Source organism: Osmia bicornis, chromosome 8 (genome assembly GCF_907164935.1).
Source record: "Osmia bicornis bicornis chromosome 8, iOsmBic2.1, whole genome shotgun sequence".
NCBI lineage: Eukaryota > Metazoa > Arthropoda > Insecta > Hymenoptera > Megachilidae > Osmia > Osmia bicornis.
In genome coordinates this window covers 8,710,744-8,728,363 of record NC_060223.1, presented here as the reverse complement: position 1 = coordinate 8,728,363, position 17,620 = coordinate 8,710,744, and the positions used below count along the sequence as shown (strand labels likewise).

The 17,620-nt window shown below is 40.7% G+C and overlaps 2 protein-coding genes across 6 annotated transcripts in view; both read left to right on the top strand.

Annotated features, from left to right (window-relative positions):
* Positions 1-13,804, top strand: part of LOC114873754 (protein kinase C-binding protein NELL1-like) — a 47,256-nt gene extending 33,452 nt beyond the window's left edge. For 3 of the 5 annotated variants that reach the window (XM_029182407.2, XM_046286905.1, XM_046286906.1), the window contains 4 exons: positions 51-310; positions 397-639; positions 3,144-3,193; positions 5,669-13,804. In XM_029182407.2, coding sequence (XP_029038240.2) covers positions 51-310; positions 397-639; positions 3,144-3,193; positions 5,669-6,491 — 1,376 coding nt within the window. In that variant the 3' untranslated portion in view covers positions 6,492-13,804. The remainder of the gene's footprint in view (positions 1-50; positions 311-396; positions 640-3,143; positions 3,194-5,668) is intronic. The other 2 variants (XM_046286903.1, XM_046286904.1) reach the window with 2 other exon arrangements.
* A 383-nt stretch (positions 13,805-14,187) lies between these two features.
* LOC114873757 (4-nitrophenylphosphatase-like) lies at positions 14,188-16,018 on the top strand. Its single transcript, XM_029182412.2, has 6 exons — positions 14,188-14,632; positions 14,711-14,871; positions 14,989-15,126; positions 15,191-15,398; positions 15,479-15,623; positions 15,717-16,018. Exons 1-6 carry the CDS (start codon positions 14,542-14,544, stop codon positions 15,964-15,966), a joined length of 993 nt encoding a protein of 330 aa, XP_029038245.1. The 5' UTR covers positions 14,188-14,541; the 3' UTR covers positions 15,967-16,018.
* Positions 16,019-17,620: the final 1,602 nt, after the last annotated feature.

Here is a 17,620-nt window from a genome sequence, read left to right as displayed (position 1 = left end):
CGTAAAACGAATCGTTATGTAGTAATGGACGTTTGCATTGATTTACACAGGTTGTTTGTTCGAAAATCAAGAGGTTAAAAACGGTGAGACTCTGGCACCAGCCGGTAATCCTTGCAGAAGATGTACTTGCAAGGACGGGGTCATCACCTGTAGGGATCCCGTTTGCGACTGCAGCGCCCCTGGAAGTCACAGGGACAAATGCTGTCCTCAGTGCGATCCTGCAGCCTCTTGCAGGCATCAGGAGCTTCATCACCTAGTCTTCAGGAGCGGTGAACGATGGATATACCAGTGTCAGACTTGCGAATGCCTGGTAACGATGATAAACCTCGACAATTTAAGTTTCAAATCATGTTTTATTTGAATTTCGGTGACGATCACCCCTCTGGCTGGTTACAGTACGGTGAAATAGACTGCTGGCAGATGGAGTGTCCACCGGTTAGCTGTTCGAATCCCGTTACGGAGGACGGGGACTGTTGTCCGCGTTGCGAGGACGATCCATGCGCGAGAGAACTACCCGGAAATGGTACTTCTCTCTCAATGTTGACACGTCCAAGGCCTTGCAGTTACTCCGGCATCGTTCATGACAGTGGCAGCTCCTGGCAGGATCCCCATGACAAGTGCACCACGTGCGAGTGCAAGGTAAGGAGGGCGTCAGGTCTCGACGCGTCGAGGGGCCGAAGAGTCGTCGGTCTCACAGGATTCGGATAGGATAGGGGGGTTCGTGAGGGAAGAGAGAGGCGAATGACGGAGAATAAACGATGGCCCGATCCTCCACTCATTATAGAAAAATTCTAGCCACGCGTTTCTTCTCGTCGCGCTCTCTTTTCGCGCGAAATCAAGAGCTCAAGGTCAGTAAATGAAGAAAAACAAAGAAATGTTAAGTATCGCCTTTATTTAGCCGTGAATCTGTGATGTACATACATGTATTTGAACAGTTGCGCTCACTGTGTCACGTCGAGGTGCGACCAGTTGCTGTGCGGCAGGCGTCCATCGTGAAAAATGAAAATCAGTGTACATTCTGTTACACGTGGCGGATCATTCAATATCCTTTTTCTTCATCTTTAACTTTCTTTCTATATTTCTATTCCCCGTTTTGCGTACATGCTTTCTTTGTAACGAATTTTAATTAACATCGCTTGCGTGTTGCATGGGCAGCAGTGAACCATTCGTGTAACTAACTTGATCAAACAATAATCATAAATATTTTTCTATTATGTGTAAAGGAGTTCGGATACTCAATTTTAACATTTTTATTTGCAACGAGTTCCAGAGAATCGAAAGGTGTTTATAATACCAATAATTTCTTTTTTTATCAGATTATGTTAGGACAATGGACTAGTCATCGCACTTATCTTAACATTTACAAAATGATTCGTCCGCCACGTGTACAAGGAAGCCACACACCACTTAGCCATATGTATACCGTTGTTCTCTCTCTCTCGCTCTTTCTTTCTTTCTATCTTTTTTCGTCTATCTGCCATTTTTTTTTTACCATGTCACTAGGTAATCCTTGTACAATTACAAGGTATTTACCGTGCTGACTGTGATTTTGTTTTCAGTATGCCATTTATTTTTGCGGTGTGTATAACGCGAGTCAACATTGCGAAGCTATTTGCGTTCAATTTTTGGTATTTCGTACGTTGAGAGAAAAATTGATTGACGCTATCCTAATTAGTATCATTTAGCTCATCTTAAACTTATCCTCACCCAGACTAACTTAGATCAAACATAATCTGAACAAAAAAAATTATTCTCTCAGCACGAACTACCATTGCGTGATGCTAGTCTTTGTCATAATGCGACCTGAAGCTGTACTCACCACATGTAAATTATTCCAAAATCTTTGTTCTGGAGGTACTAGCGTTCAGCGACACGTTCGGGGGCGTCCCTAAGCTAGCCTTAATATTTTTCTTTAGATTATGTGTACTATTTTATTTCGTTGGCTGCCTTGCACGCGGCAGTGTTCATATTATTTATTAGTATTTCACGTATACTGTACGGAGAAAAAGAAGATTTTAAGCTCAGCACCGTATATATATATATATACGTACTGTTTTGCATGTCTCTCCAATGATCAGAGTAATTACACTCTCTTCCGTAACGTAGAAACGAGAATCATTATTATTGTCGTTATTATTATTTCTGTAGTGATTGATTTAACCAATCGTACAGTCTGTTCTTTTTTTTTTTTATTTGACCCTCGCTCACTGTATGAACCAGGTGTTAAATAGCTTGGACGAAAACAATACAGCTTTCGCGACCAATTTGTTTTCGATGCATCTTGATCGATCGATGCGATTTATTGGTTTCTTGGACAGCATCGATGACTTTGTACCATCGTTAAAATAGAATTGTACAGTGTCGAGCATGGTAGACTTCCCTAGGGAGAAAGTCGATAGAGGAAGGCGGGGTCTCTTTCCACCATATTGCCATTTTTCCTAGAGAAGCCTTCTTGAAGGGCTTTCTTTTGTTAATCAAAGGAACCAATACTTCGTACTGAAATTAACGGGCTGATTGAACACTGCCGCGAAAAATGTAGACGATCGAACGTCAAAAAAAAAAAAGAAAGAGAACGAAACTCTGATCAATTTCAATCGATCTCCACAAGAACTATGGCTCAATGTTGAAAATCTCTCACTGCTTCGGGTCGGCCCTGCATGGATCGTATTCTACATATACGCATTTGCCTCGTAACAAAAGCGAAAGCAACTTCATAGCGTGTAACATACCCTCGTTTTCGTCGATCCATTCGCTATTATTGAGTAACAAAAGAAAAAAGCTTTAAACAATCTGTTACATGAAACAAGATTTCCGAGAAGTTACTTGAATCACGTCTAGGGATACCTAGAAGTATTTTACTAGATTTAAAAATTGAATCATTAATTTCTAATTTTGAACTGAAAGTATGATTAACAAAAATGATTTAAATGGATCGACCAGACGAAATGGGTCAATGTGCTACGCAAACACGAAAGAGCGAAACGAGTGCTGTACAAACATGCTGCGAAATTGTTTAACCCCATCACTATACACACACATACATACACACACACACACATATATAATATATATACACATATTTACATTGACACATTGCTCGTGAACGACTAACCTGACTAGCCTAACGATGGGTATCCTTGCAGGTGCCGTACTGCGCCCAATTGGTGAGCAATAGCGCGTGTTGTGTGCATCGGTAATCACGTCACTTCTACCTCACCTATAATCTCTTCTACCCGCCTATTCTTCTTTTTTAATTAATGTCTCTCTTCTTACTGTTATTGTTTATTGTCCATGACTAAATCACGAGCTCGAGTGCTTTCGTTTTCCTTTTGCCTGCTTCGGGTGGCCTTAGCTCTTCGAAGCCACCCCATGAACGTAAGAATATGTGAACAGAGCCAGTGTTCGTAAGGCATTCGGAGGATTTGCTATCTGCTTCTGGTATAGCAGGAGTTAAGGTGGCGTAGGTGGAGCCATCGGCTTCTTCGAGTTACGGTGGCGTAGGTGGAGCCACTGGCTTCTCCGGAGTTACGGTGGCGTAGATGGAGCCACTGGCTTCTCCGGAGTTACGGTGGCGTAGATGGAGCCACCTTCCACTCGTCTTCTAATAGAGATAGACTTTGGGCTTCGTCCATAGATTCTTACGTCCATGAATCACCCTACTGGTGCTTGATTCTATCTTATTTTTCTTTTAGTTTTACTTTATTCTGTGTACCGTTGATTTAGATTCTACATAGTAGTGATCTGCGTGTAACCTGATACGTAGAAAAGTCTCTGGCGTTCGTTATTCGCCGCACGCTGGTCACCAGACTGTATTGACCCCGGTTTCCCAATTTGTGGGTCACGCGAGCACGTCGCATGTTTCATTGAAATCTTACAAAAACTGTTCTTGATCGACGTATCAACAATTGTTCAATTGCATTTTTAATTTGAATAACACTGCTATTCGCTGGATTTTTGTATTATTTTCAGTAATACAAAAATTACGCTTTCTTTCATCGACCGATAATCTGTTCATTTTTATTTCGAATGTAATTAAACGATTGTCGATCGATCGATCAAGATACTTACGATCCTCCATCTTGGTACTTAATGGCTGACTGCACGTTTACAAAGATTCGCATGCACCGACTCACCTCACGCTCTTCTGGCTAAACGATTCAAGTAATTTCAAGCAACACGGGTCATTTGATTCGGGCACATTCGATGATACACCGTCATTGATGATAAAATATGAGAGGAAAAAAAAATATAAGGATTTGAAATTGGTATCGGTCGGGGCGCACGGCGCACGTGGTGACAGACGCACGCACACGCACACGAGCGAACACACAGATTGCATTTTGGTTCGTTTCTCTTTTATTTCGATCTTCTTTTTTATTTCAATTATGGTTTCGTTACACTTGAGCCTCTTTTGCACCCTCCTCTGATCTGCATTCGAGATTCGATAGAAGCACCAAGAGTCTCTTTCTCTCTGTCTATCGAATATTGTCCGTCAACGATTCTGGCATAAAGCATTGTAAAAAATATTGAAAGTTACATATTTATTCAGATACGAAGCTTAAGTCCATCAGATAATAATATAAAAAGTCTACTATATGCAGAATACAATTATTTTATCTTTCAACTTAACATGTAAGATTCATAAAATTAACATGTAATATACATATATAAAATTTTATTTGATTATAATTGATAGTACTGGTCACCGCTGACATTCAACAGCAGTCAATGCGTTAGCATAATTTTGAAAATTTGTAGTGTAATGATTGAAATTCGATTATATTACCAGAATCGTGACGGAAAGTAGTGGAAACCCAGACACGTTGTATTCAGGTGTCAGATACATACTATGGAAATTCATTGTTTTGTCCCCCGAATGTCAGAGCATGATTGTCATGAGTCGATTTCTTGTAATTGTGATCGTAAAGCAATGCATTATCGATCGTCACGATGAAAAGAGAAAGGTATCGTACCGGACATGAAGAAAGGAAACGGGCGAACGACGGATTTTCACGTGGATATCCTATCTCCACTGCGGAACACACCGTGTGCTGTTTCAACGAAACAATGAATTACATACTATGTGGAGGATTACCTAAATTAACCCTTCCGCGACGCGAAAAGTCTTGGAGTCACGTTGCGTTCCGATAAGGATGACCTGTTTAGTTTTCTCGTTCAAATTTACCAACATATCGGTCACTTTCAGTCACTAGAATCGCTGTACGGCTGTGCACGTTCAAAGGTACAATTTCACGCAAAAATGGTGCATCCAATTTTTTCAAACGACACTTGTACACCTTTAGATACGGTGTTTCAGATAGTTGCCAAATTTGAATACTTGTCTCTTTTCAAAATTTATGAAAAAACACATTAAATTCGATTAAATACTATTCCACTACGAACAGTAGAGGGTGTTTCGTATAATTGGGCACTGTATCAATGTTTCGCTTCTGGTCATCTCTTGCCCCCTCATGTACCGCACAACGCACCCAAAAAAAAAAAAAAAAGATATGCACGCAATCGCAACGCCAAGACTTTTCGTTTCGAGAGAGGACGAGTGTCCCGTGAATACGGAAGAAGGCGAAAGAAAACAAAACGAACAACAAAAGCCGGTTGGTTCGTTGGTTCCGTCGTTGGCTAACCCAGTGTCCAACGAACCTCTCCGTAGGACGGGCAGCTATGCTGCAGCTACGATTACGGCTGCGCTGGCGATTTGGGCAGCAACGAGCAGCAACGTCCTCCAGTCGTTGTTCCTGAGTCTCACCTACGCGGCCTATCGAGCGCTGCGGGGTCACCGATGGCTGACGGTGCACCGGAAGCAGCTCTATCAGCGGTTACAACTACCAGCTCAGCTGGTGCAACGGTCACCAGCACCGCCTACCCCCTGTCATCCTCGTCTTCTTCCTCGTCCGCCAACACCAGAAGCGGGTCCAACGTGGCCAGGAAAGCACAACGGAGCCTGCAAAAATCCCAGCAGCCAGTACAACGACAGAGGGACGACCTCCGTGTCGGAATGCAACTACAACAAGCTGTGCCTACAGACAGGTACCAGCTGCCCTCTGGAACAACGACGGCGTCGTCGTCGACGTACGAGCGCGTTGCATCCACGTCGACGTCGTCGCCGACGACGGGCAAAGCTCCGGGCAAGTCTCAAACGCCTACGCTTACACCACGACGACAGCGCCCTAAAGCGGCGGGCAACCTCACCAACCATCGAGGCAACGCATCCTTCTCCTCTCCTCCCTCAACCTCGTCCTCATCCTCCTCCTCCTCGTCGTCTTCGTCGCCACTTACCATGCTGGTGCCCTCTGGGGCGGACCCAGACACGGAAGACACTGTATCTGTCAGCAGCACCACCAGCAACAGCGACAACGTGGTCGGGACCGACGGATACCGTCGGTCGTCGAACAATCGTCATCGGAGGAGCGACGACAACGACTCTATGGCGCGGGGCAGCGCTACCTGAGCCCGTTGCTTCCGTGGAGAGCTAGAAGAGACAGAAATTCTGCATTGGCAAGGCATTCCAGAGGGTGTAGCACGAAGACTGGCCCACGGGCCGGCGTAGTAGCCTGACCGGACAGGCGTTGTTCTCTATGGTCATCCCTTAGGGGGTGTCGCCTAGGGAGTCGAGTGCTGAGAAGAGAAACGCGAGCAGGACCGAAAAGAGGAGCTACCGGTTGACGATCAACCGTTTGTCGAATCGTCGCGCTTTTCGTCGTCCGTGGTCTGTGCTAACCGACTGAAGCAAGGACACGTGTGTATTTGAAAAGATTTCGAGTCGGATTCTAACCTCTAGTCCGCCTACCGGATAGCCAGAAGGCTTCGAGGCTGGTGTTCAGCGAGATAGATCTACCGACTGGCCTGGTGTATCGTCGGTGAACGTAGCGGAGAGTTTAGGGTGTGCCAAATACGAGCCTGCCAACGCCGACCAACCGGGGACAGCATCTTGCAGCCACTATAGACTTGATCGTTCCGACGAAGAACAACGTCGTGTTTTGTCCGCGTGTGGTAATGGGTCAAGCATGAGTTAGTCGCAATCTTGAACGCCAGACTTCCGCTCGGCCAACAGAATAAATCGGAGAAACTGAGCCCAGACGCGCGTCCAAGCGTTCCAAGCTTTCGCGATCACTTCGCGTACTTTCCATCGTCGAACTAAAGGTAGCGCACAATATTTGGGCCTTATAAAATTATAAAATTTTTGCCGTGGTCCTTGCCGTCTTTAATCGGAAGGGGCAGTACCAGTGAAATCCGTAATCGTGAACGATAATGCCCCTGTTCCATCAATGGCGGACCACGCGAGAAACGATATAAATAGAGTAATTATCGTAAGGAATTGAATATCCCCAACATGAAGGACGAAAATCGTTATACATAGAGCTCCGTACTAAAAATATATATATATAACTTATTATTATACACGCAAATATATATATGTATATTATATATGTATATATATATATGATGTATATTCGATACGGATCACGCGTGAAATATTGACGAGTCATTTATTCAGACGATCTTTATTATTATATTATATTAAAAAGAAAAGTATCGTTCTATCGTGGATGATCATATCTCGCTAACAATATAGGTAAACGCGCGATAATAACGGGTGGCCGTAACACGGACACGCGGCATTGTAGCTCTGTGAAAGGAAAAAAATGATTAAACGTAATTAGTGTACGCTTTGGAAGTCGTAACGTTTAAGGATCGTTATTTTAGGATAACGCGGTTAAATTATTCTCGTGTGAGGGTTTCGGGAGAATGAGAAAAGAGATATATGTATAGGCAGGATTAAGAATAGGGAAGTACCAAACGGTTGGTTCAGTTTCTCTGATTGAAAACGCTGACTGGTTTATGCTTGATCCAGATTTGTAATCGAATCATCGAACGTGCAACCTGTGCCTCCGAGGACAACGAGGCCTTTCACTGGCCCTCGGACTCTTCTTGCTTTCGATGAAAAAACGGACGTATTTATCGTTTTAATTTCGTTGGAACATTATTAAAGTTAACGTTGATTTAATGACATCAGAGTCGCGAGACAAGGCGAAGAGATTTATTCAACGAATAATTTCGTTCAGTTAATGTCAGTGAAACGAATTGTTAAATAATCGTTAGCATGTCCGAACTTTCATCGGAGCAATTAAGTCTCCTGTTCAATTATTAGTTGTACACCGGACGATGAACGTGCCGGCTCGCTCGAACGATTCTTTATCTCGCTCAACCCAATGCGACCACTACGACTACATTCCTCCTTGATTAACAATAAGTAGGCACTAAAAATGAGAGAAACATATAAATATATATATATATATAAACAAATGAAACGGTGAAGCACACACGAGTGAATATACTTCTGAAAAAAAGAAAACTGAAGCGTGAAAAAAGGGACATGTATAATGTGCATTCGTAATCGTTTGTTCAATGTGCAATAATTAAACGGTAACGGCTTAATTTGTAAAGAAAACTCCTATTAGTCGCGTGGATACCAGTGCTGCTTCACATCCGATGGTGAATTTCATTTAACTTGAAGGAACAATGTTTCTCTTGAGTCTCGTGGCTGTTTTCTTTGTCAATTAATTTTCTTCACACTTTACTTCAATTCTGGAAATAATTTCAACTCTAACTTTGACACAATTTTGAGAATTAATCTCTGTCCTCGATGTTACTTTTCACTTTAATTGAACTTATCCCAATGTTGGCCCCTTCATAGTAGCAACCAGCCACGCGACCCAAGTGTTCAGACATGGGTGCGAAGTGGCGATGATTCTATACACACGAATTGTAACTTTTCATCATATTGAGAATGGAATTTCACTCCAAGAATCTTCCCAAAGACAAAACTTTCGATCAGAATCTATATTCTTCGTGATGCGAGGCGTCGACAATGGATAAAAAAAAAAAAAGAACGTAGTTCCTCGAACAAAGAAAGAAGCAAAGAAGCTATAAGAAACCATTTGAGCACTCCGTAGGTGCATCACATATGTATTACACATATTTACATATGCATGTTGTGTATAAAAAGGATATCGATGAAAAATGCGTGCATCGGCCTGAGCAAATCGTAAATTAATTAAGCCATTGATTAAGCCATTGATCGACAGATACGCTGTGTTGCTATGATTGTATATAGGAACGTGTAACGTGTTATATAGTGACAACCTAATTAACAGGGCGTACGTATTATACATACATACATTACACATATTATACAAAACGAGACTATTCGCCGTGCGATTTTGATTACTTAACAAACGAATGAACAACATAAAACGACACCAACAAGAACAAAAAAAACGTGTAACATGAATTTATTGACGAACGACGTGTAAGGATGATGATGACGATGATAATGGCATGTTCGATTTCAGATTATGATCAACTCTTTTCTCCCTCTCTTTCGTTCTTCGTCGGACGAAGAGATCGGCGCGTCGTATCGTATAAACTAGCATACAATTTAACGATAAATAAAATAGAATCGTATTACCTATTGTATTATCGATATCGTGTTAAGCATTTACGACGACTAATCTCGAGGAAAGGCACGCGTTTGGCACAAAGAAAACGAGAAACGTCGGTGATTAGCGGACATACTAATTAAAAATGTACATTAGATGTAACACGCGTTGTCGCGTCTAGAACGAGGAGAGGAGAGGAGACAAGTAGAATGCCTTGGTGCCAGATTTTACGCCTAGCTTAAGATCTTTTTAAAGATTATTTATATTTGCAACGAAAAGCTGTGGGAAAATTGGCCTAGAAAAATGGCCTTCTATTTCTTGATTTGTCATAAATCTAGAACTCTTTGCTCAAGAAACTCTTATTCGTTGAATTATATCACCCTGTAAAGTAGGATGACAGGAACCTATCTGGCCTAAGTGTTTAAACTTCATTTTGTAGCATTTTAAAGTGGTCTAATGTATTATTTTTCGAGTCACCAACAACTGATCTGGCAATGAGTCGTTCGCAAGGCATCATCCATGCGTCGTTCGTCGTCCGATTAGACAAGATAGACAAGACAGGTCTCGTAATCAGGTAGGTAGGATAGGTAGGTCGGTAGATAGGTAGAATACCTGAAAGCAGGGCGGCGATAGGCAGAGCCAATGTCGCGTATCAATAGCGGATCTAACTGTATAGTGTTCACTGGTTACTTCGTACTTTTTTGAATAAGACCGAACGAGATGATCGTATAAAACCTTGCTTGGAGAGGCGATAAGTTGACGGACCTACCGGGCTGGAAGGCAAAAACAGGAAGAACAAAATATTGAAAGGAGAAACTTGTATGAGGACTATAAAAACTGTAATTAAGGAAACACCGAGATCAACCCAGAAAGACTTCTTTTATAGTGTGTTACCTAATATTAATAACAGTTTTACCACGTTACTCCTGACTACCGCTAGTTAACGCCTAATTACTTATTTACCAAGGTAATTAACTAACAACGACTAAACTAGTAAGCGCTTTAAATTAAACGAGATTAACGAGGATCTAACTACAGCCAGCCTAGTCCCAGTTTAATCTGTGCTAACCGTAGACGTTACTACCGTTACTAACTACTGGCACTAATGTTACCGTCATCGTCACCGTTTCGTTCGTATTCGTCGTTAAACGCGATCGATGGTGATCCATGACGGTTCTCTTAGCTTGGAGTAAAGATATCATCAATATTAGTTGACTAAAATGTCTAAGAAATTATTTTATTTTGAAATCTGGCATCGTAGTTTCGTTTGATCTGGCGATTATGGCACAGGGGCCAGGAGGAACGATCGCAGCACCGTCGATCGCGATACCAGACGAATCAAGCGAAGTGCTGCTAGTGTTTATTGTCTTGATACACATGCTAGTGGCTGGCGCAAATCGTCACTGCCGGGACTATCATTGTCATCTTCCTTCATTCGATCATTTCGATCAGGGTACAGGCGGCCGACACTCGTGCACGTCGAGTTTCTAATTGTTAACCACGCGCTGCTAACCGTTGTAAACTAATTATTAACTCTATCGTGGAGCGTTATTAATCCTCGCGGATACCACGTCGTATGGTCGTTTTCGTACACAATCGTCACCTAATCGTGGCTTTGAGGCTTCGAACCGACGAAACTGGCAAGTAGACGAACCGAATGCTTGCGTCTCCGCCGCCCTTCGCGTAGGTGTACCGCTACCTGGTGATGTGATGTCGGTTTAATTATTTTGGAAACAACGAGAAACGTGGAATCTCGCTCTTCCAGTGTATCTTATCACCCTTCGACTGCCGTACTTTAGAACCTTCGTCGCTATCTTGTCGAATTCATACGTCGTAAGGAAACTTTTTAACTTTCTAACGAGGGAAACTACCCAAGTGTTACGCTCGTCGAGCTGAATACGTCTATACCCTATGTTGGGGATAGGCGGCTAATTGTTTAAAAGATATTAACAATGAAAATTAGTTACTCCTTACATTGCGAAGTTTAAAAAACTCAGGTGGAAATGGTTAGTTCCGTGGTTAAACGCATGACCTGCAATCTGAAGGTGCAGGGTTTAAATCCTTGATTCCTAACATTTTTTTTTAAATGGTAGTTTGTTTCTTTTTAACTACATATTATAATTCATTATATACGCTGCACTTTTTATAGAATTTAAATTATGTTTTCCATTGAATACATACATTAACATCGTTACAGCATCGTATACTTTCTTAACATTGCACACAATTATTTCTTACAATTTGAGTTTTGATATTATTTATATATCTTCATGTTATATACAAATTTGCTGTTGTAATAAAAAATAAGCGCGTGTTTTATGATGCCGTAGCGATGTTAATGTATGAACCGGGATCGTAAATATTATTTAAATTCTATAAAAAGTGCAGCGTATGTAATGAATTATTAATAAATGCAACGACTAAAGCACAGCTGTAAAAGATACTCAAGACGAAAGAAACTGTCATTAAAAAGAAATATTAGAAGTCAAGGATTTGAACCGGGGACCTCTAGTTTTAGAGTCGTGTTCAACCACAGGGCTAACCATTTCTGTGTGAGTTTGTTATTCTTCAGAATGTAAGGAGTGACTAACTTTAATTGTTCGTGTCTTTTAAACAATTAACCGTCTGCCCCCAAAATGGGGTAGAGTTTCATTAATAAGTGAGCGTAACACTTTGGTAGTTCCCCCCGTAAGAGGCGAACTTTCCTTAAGTTCCTTGTTAATTTTACACACTTTTGGCAACGATTCAGACTCTTCAAGGATCGAAAACTGTAATTTTTCGTCAAATTCCAAACACTTTACCGACTTCACGATGTCATGTCACTAATATCGCGCTACTCCACCATTTCCACCTATCTTGTCCTTCCTCCTTTCCTCCATTCTTCCTTAAAATCGCTGATACCGAGTCTCCTCGAGCAAACGACATGCTCTCTAATCGAATTTTATTTCTTTCTACCAAATCGCTCACGATTAATCCACGTAATCATGAGACTGTTGACCATTATAACGATTCGAGAATCCAGAACGATTCACTGACTGAATGATTCCAGTTAACCCTTTATAGAGCACGGTTCCTATACAGAACTTTCAACCCTAGTCGACTTTAACTTCATCTCGACGCAGACTTAAATTTCAATTATTTTACTTAACAGAAATTTTAACTTCGGCCTAATCTAGTTTTAGATCTTAAGTGGAATATTTGTCTGATTTACTTTGATCCAATTTAACTTTCAATCCAACTGAAACTCGGCTCTCGACTTAACCCAGAACCGTCTGTTAAGTCTATAAAGGGTTAATCGATCGAAGCGAAAGATTATTGGATCGAATCGTTTTTAACTGGTCATGAAATTGTTTGTAACTGCGCGTAACGAATATTCGAAGCATTAAAAGTCGAGATCCGTGAACCACGGATTAGTATGATTCAGGATGCTATAACGAAAGCGTGTTTCGACTGTCGTCAGACGATTAAACGATGGTTATTAAATCTTCAACTTATTTGTCCTTATTCATGTTATTCACGACTTTCATCACGATTTCAACTGATTTAATTCGTTCCTTTTTTCTTATAGAAAGAAAATTGATAAAAATTCCACGGCGACGTCCATCATGTTCCCATGCTTGTTGTGCGACGAATGTTTCTATGTACGTGTACAAGTTTAACTTGATAGCCTACGAATAGGGACGAATCCAGGTTCTCGAAACAAAATGATGGGGGAAAGTTATAAACCGTTCGATCAACATCGAATTCCAAAACTGCATAATTTTCATCTCTACGAAACGATTATTCATTTCTTTTTAAGTCGACAAATTTTATTTCACGTTTTCGACGACTTGGCGTTTCCCGCCTTTCCCCCACCACCGTCTTAGCTGGATCCGTGCTTGCCTACGAATTATTGTACGGTATCGTCGTGTTAAGAAACGTAAGGGAGTTGATTTTTTCTAGTCAGATACGATTATAAATAATTTTACGTTAAACAGCCGGGTAAAGTTTTTTTTACATCGCTGTGACTATGTAAGATGTTTCTCCTTATTCTCTCTTTCTTTATGATTTTCGACGGCCCGTCGTCAAGGGACGAGCGAAATTAATTAAATACGCGTCGTGAGCGATGACGACGATTATAAGATACGAATTTCGATTGATATATTAATTACGAATCGATCATTATTGTAATTCTTCTTATTATTATTCTTATTATTATTATTGCGTTGATTACGATTATGGTTATTATTGATTACTACCATCAACGATTATTAGTTACTATCACTACAGTCATATAATACCTTTGTAAATGAGAATCAAGACACTGACGGCTAGGGAAGAAACTTAATAAATTGAAATTCTATTAACCCAAACGCGTTCAATCATTCATACCGGTATCTCTTCCCGTTTATTTTTCTCTGAACAGAGAGATAATTGAAAATCTTCGTTCTATTATCTTGAAAATTGAACTGTTACCCATGAGTTGAAAGAATATTTAATAATCTTCTTATCTTCTAATCTATGAAAATGTGAAACGAATCTATTATCATCCTCTCACTCGGCTGCTATCGGTCCAGGTTATCGACAATATTCTGACCCATTGTTCGGCTGCAAAAAGCCTCGGATTCGTAAATTCTATAAGGTCACGACATCCGTTCTTTTGTGGCTGGCATTTAGAATCTCGTTTGTTAAACTTTAAATATCTTTTCCGTCTTAAACTGACTGATACTTGTTCGAGCCTTCAGTTCTTAGAGATTCCGGTAACCATGTGTCTCGGTATGTCTCGTGACATTCACACGCGAAATCAACGTTCCTTATGATTCTAAAAAATAAAAACGAGCATTCCAGGCATGCGCCCAGTATAATACCGACCTTAGCCTTGCCGCAGTCATATGCGGCAGTCGAATCATGCCTCGTCAGGCAAAAAGTGTTGTGAAAATCGCTTATCAGTAACGTAATCGGTCTTTAATGACTCGGTGACTTCGATGGTGGTAGGTCGTAGTTGGAAGCATTAGTCAGCATTAGTCTGCTCGCATCGATCAATCTACATGGTACACCAGTGCTGGATCGTGAAAATTGAAACATTATTTAACAGCTGATCACCATGTCCATCACGAAGAACCTAGAATTTCTGAGCAGGAAACAGGCGCAGGATTTCTTGAGTTCGTTTGACGTCGTCATGTCGGACTGCGATGGTGAGTTAATTTCTATAGATTACAGTCGTAATTAATACTTGATTACTTGACGTTCGGCTGCTCTGGTTGTTGGAACAGGTGTCATTTGGTACCTACAGAAGCCGATACCGGGTGCCATTGACACCCTGAAGAGGCTACAGGAACTAGGGAAGAGTCTGTACCTTGTGACCAACAATGGCACCAATAGCATCGACAAGTATTGTGAGACATTAAAGTTGAACCGACTGGAAGTGAAACCGGTGAGTCGTTTGATTATTTTATTTAAGTACAGGAAACCTATTGGGGCCAAAAGTAGGATAGAAAAGTTTATGTATTTTCTCTTGGATTTCTAATTTCTAATACTACATTTTTTGCAGGAACAGGTAATAACTCCAGGAAAAGTAGTCTCCTGGTACCTGAAGAAGATTCATTTTACAGAGGAGGCGTTTGTTATCGCTTCGACACCATTTCGACAAACTTTGATCGACGCTGGTATCAAATTGTCTCCAGAAAATGTAAGCAAATGTAGATTTACTTTATTAAATTATTTATATTTATGTATCTTCTTTGGGGAATTAGCTCGAGGTTGACGAAGATGACGTGTTCGCGTCTATAAAGAGTCTAGAAGATCGACCATCGATCAAAGCCGTTGTTGTTGATTTTTCTGTAGTCTTTAATTGGGCTAAAATAGCGTTCGCGATATCTTGCTTGAAAAGGAACGATGTTCTTTATCTTTGCGGAGCTCAAGACGAGTGGATCACTTATGACATCGATAAAAAAATATTAGGTAATTCTAAAACTTATTTTACAGTTTTTTATTGTACTATGGGTTAGGGTAGGTCCCATTCATGCTGTTTTCTCGTTCAGGCCCAGGTCCTTTAATTGAAATAATTACCAAACAAAGTGGTAGAACGCCCATCGAGTGTGCTAAACCCAGCGAAGTATTAAAGAGCTATCTTTTCGATCTCTGCAATGTGAAGGATTCAAAGAGGTGCTTGTTCATCGGTGATACGTAAGTAAGGAGAGCCCCAGAGGCAGGAAATTATCGAGCGATTATTGGATATTACGAACAAAAATTTGTTTCTCTGGTTTCTCATCATTTCAGAATCAATTACGACATGAAATTTGGAACGATGTGCGGATTTCAAAAGTTGATGGTTGGAACTGGCCTTGATAATATCAAGGACGCAGAATTGAACGAAGAAATCCGTCCGGATTTCTACATTCCCAGTTTAGCATTGTTGCATCCCATTATTGATTCACTGCAGGATGGCATTGTGAATGAAAGAAATGGTTCCTGGCATCAGAACTCCAGTATGTTTAATGAAAATAATAAAAATCTGAGAAGAGCGTAAGAATTTTTAAATATAAGTAAAATTGTATAATATTCGTAATAAAAGACAACAAAATTAATGGTCTTGTTTTGAAAATAATTAAAGACCCCATACTTATTAATTAGTTCACCTTGTACATATGAACCTCGTAATCATAATCGTATGCTCTATCCATACCGATATTATGGCATCCGGGGTGTCGGAGACCCCGAAGCGCCTATGATACTGTTTCCATTCCGACATTATGGTATCCGGGGTGTCAGGGACCCCGATGCATCGGTGGCACTCTCTGTATACTCAGGACTCTTGCCAAAAGAGAGCGTATCGGCGCGTTACGTATAGCGGAAATCGTTTAAATTTTCTATGTTTCATATTCTATGGGCAAACATTCTTTTAATTTTTTGGAGCAACTGTCATTATGCTGAAGTTCTTTTATAATAAAATAAAAAAAATAACAAGATAAATGATTTCATATATTTTTATATATTATATATTATTTATAAATATTGTAAACCAAGTTCCTTTCTTTCTCTTATTCCTTCCGGCTAGCTACATGTAGGTAGCTAAAGGCATACATATACCCATATTTTATTTTCTGCGTTCATTTAATTTGCTGTGATTATCTTCTTAGCTTATTGAACAAACTCCTTAGGAGGAAGAACGTGTTGACTTCATTACGTCTGCACCCTTATATCACTGCATTCCATACATCCCAGCAACCCTTACATCTCAGTATTCCTAACATCTCTGCGTCCCTTATATCTCGACATTCTTTTCATCCCTACATTCCTTACATCGCTTCATCCCTTATATCCCGACATTCCTTACATATCTTTATCCCTTACATCCCAACATTCCTTACATCTCTTCATCCCTTACATCCCTGCATTCTTTTCATCCGTACATTCTCTTCAGCCCTACATTCTTTTCATCCCTACATTCTTTTCATCTTTACATTCTTTTCATCCACACATTCTTTTCATCCATACATTCTTTCCTTCCCTACATTCCTTACATCGCTTTATCCCTTACATCCCTGCATTCCTAACATCTCTACATCCCTTACATCTCTCCATTCCTCACATTCCTGCCTTCTTTATGTCCCAACATCCCATACATCCCTGCATCCCTTACATGCCTGTATCCTTTACATCCTTGTATCACTTATATATATAATTTTCGCGGCTATAAGGCCTGCGATTTTATACAAATTTAGTTCCTTTGGTCGCCACCAGAGGGCGCTGATCCGACATCGAAATTTTAGTTCACATTTTTGCCGCCAGAGGGCCAAAATTTTGACTTGTTTTAGTTCCTTTTTCCAAAACCAGATGGCGCTGATTCGACATCGAAATTTTAGTTCACATTTTTGCCGCCAGAGGGCCAAAATTTCGACTTGTTTTAGTTCCTTTTTCCAAAACCAGATGGCGCTGATTCGACATCGAAATTTTAGTTCACATTTTTGCCGCCAGAGGGCCAAAATTTCGACTTGTTTTAGTTCCTTTTTCCAAAACCAGATGGCGCTGATTCGACATCGAAATTTTAGTTCACATTTTTGCCGCCAGAGGGCCAAAATTTCGACTTGTTTTAGTTCCTTTTTCCAAAACCAGATGGCGCTGAATCGACATCGAAATTTTAGTTCACATTTTTGCCGCTAGGGGGCGCTATTTTTCGAAAT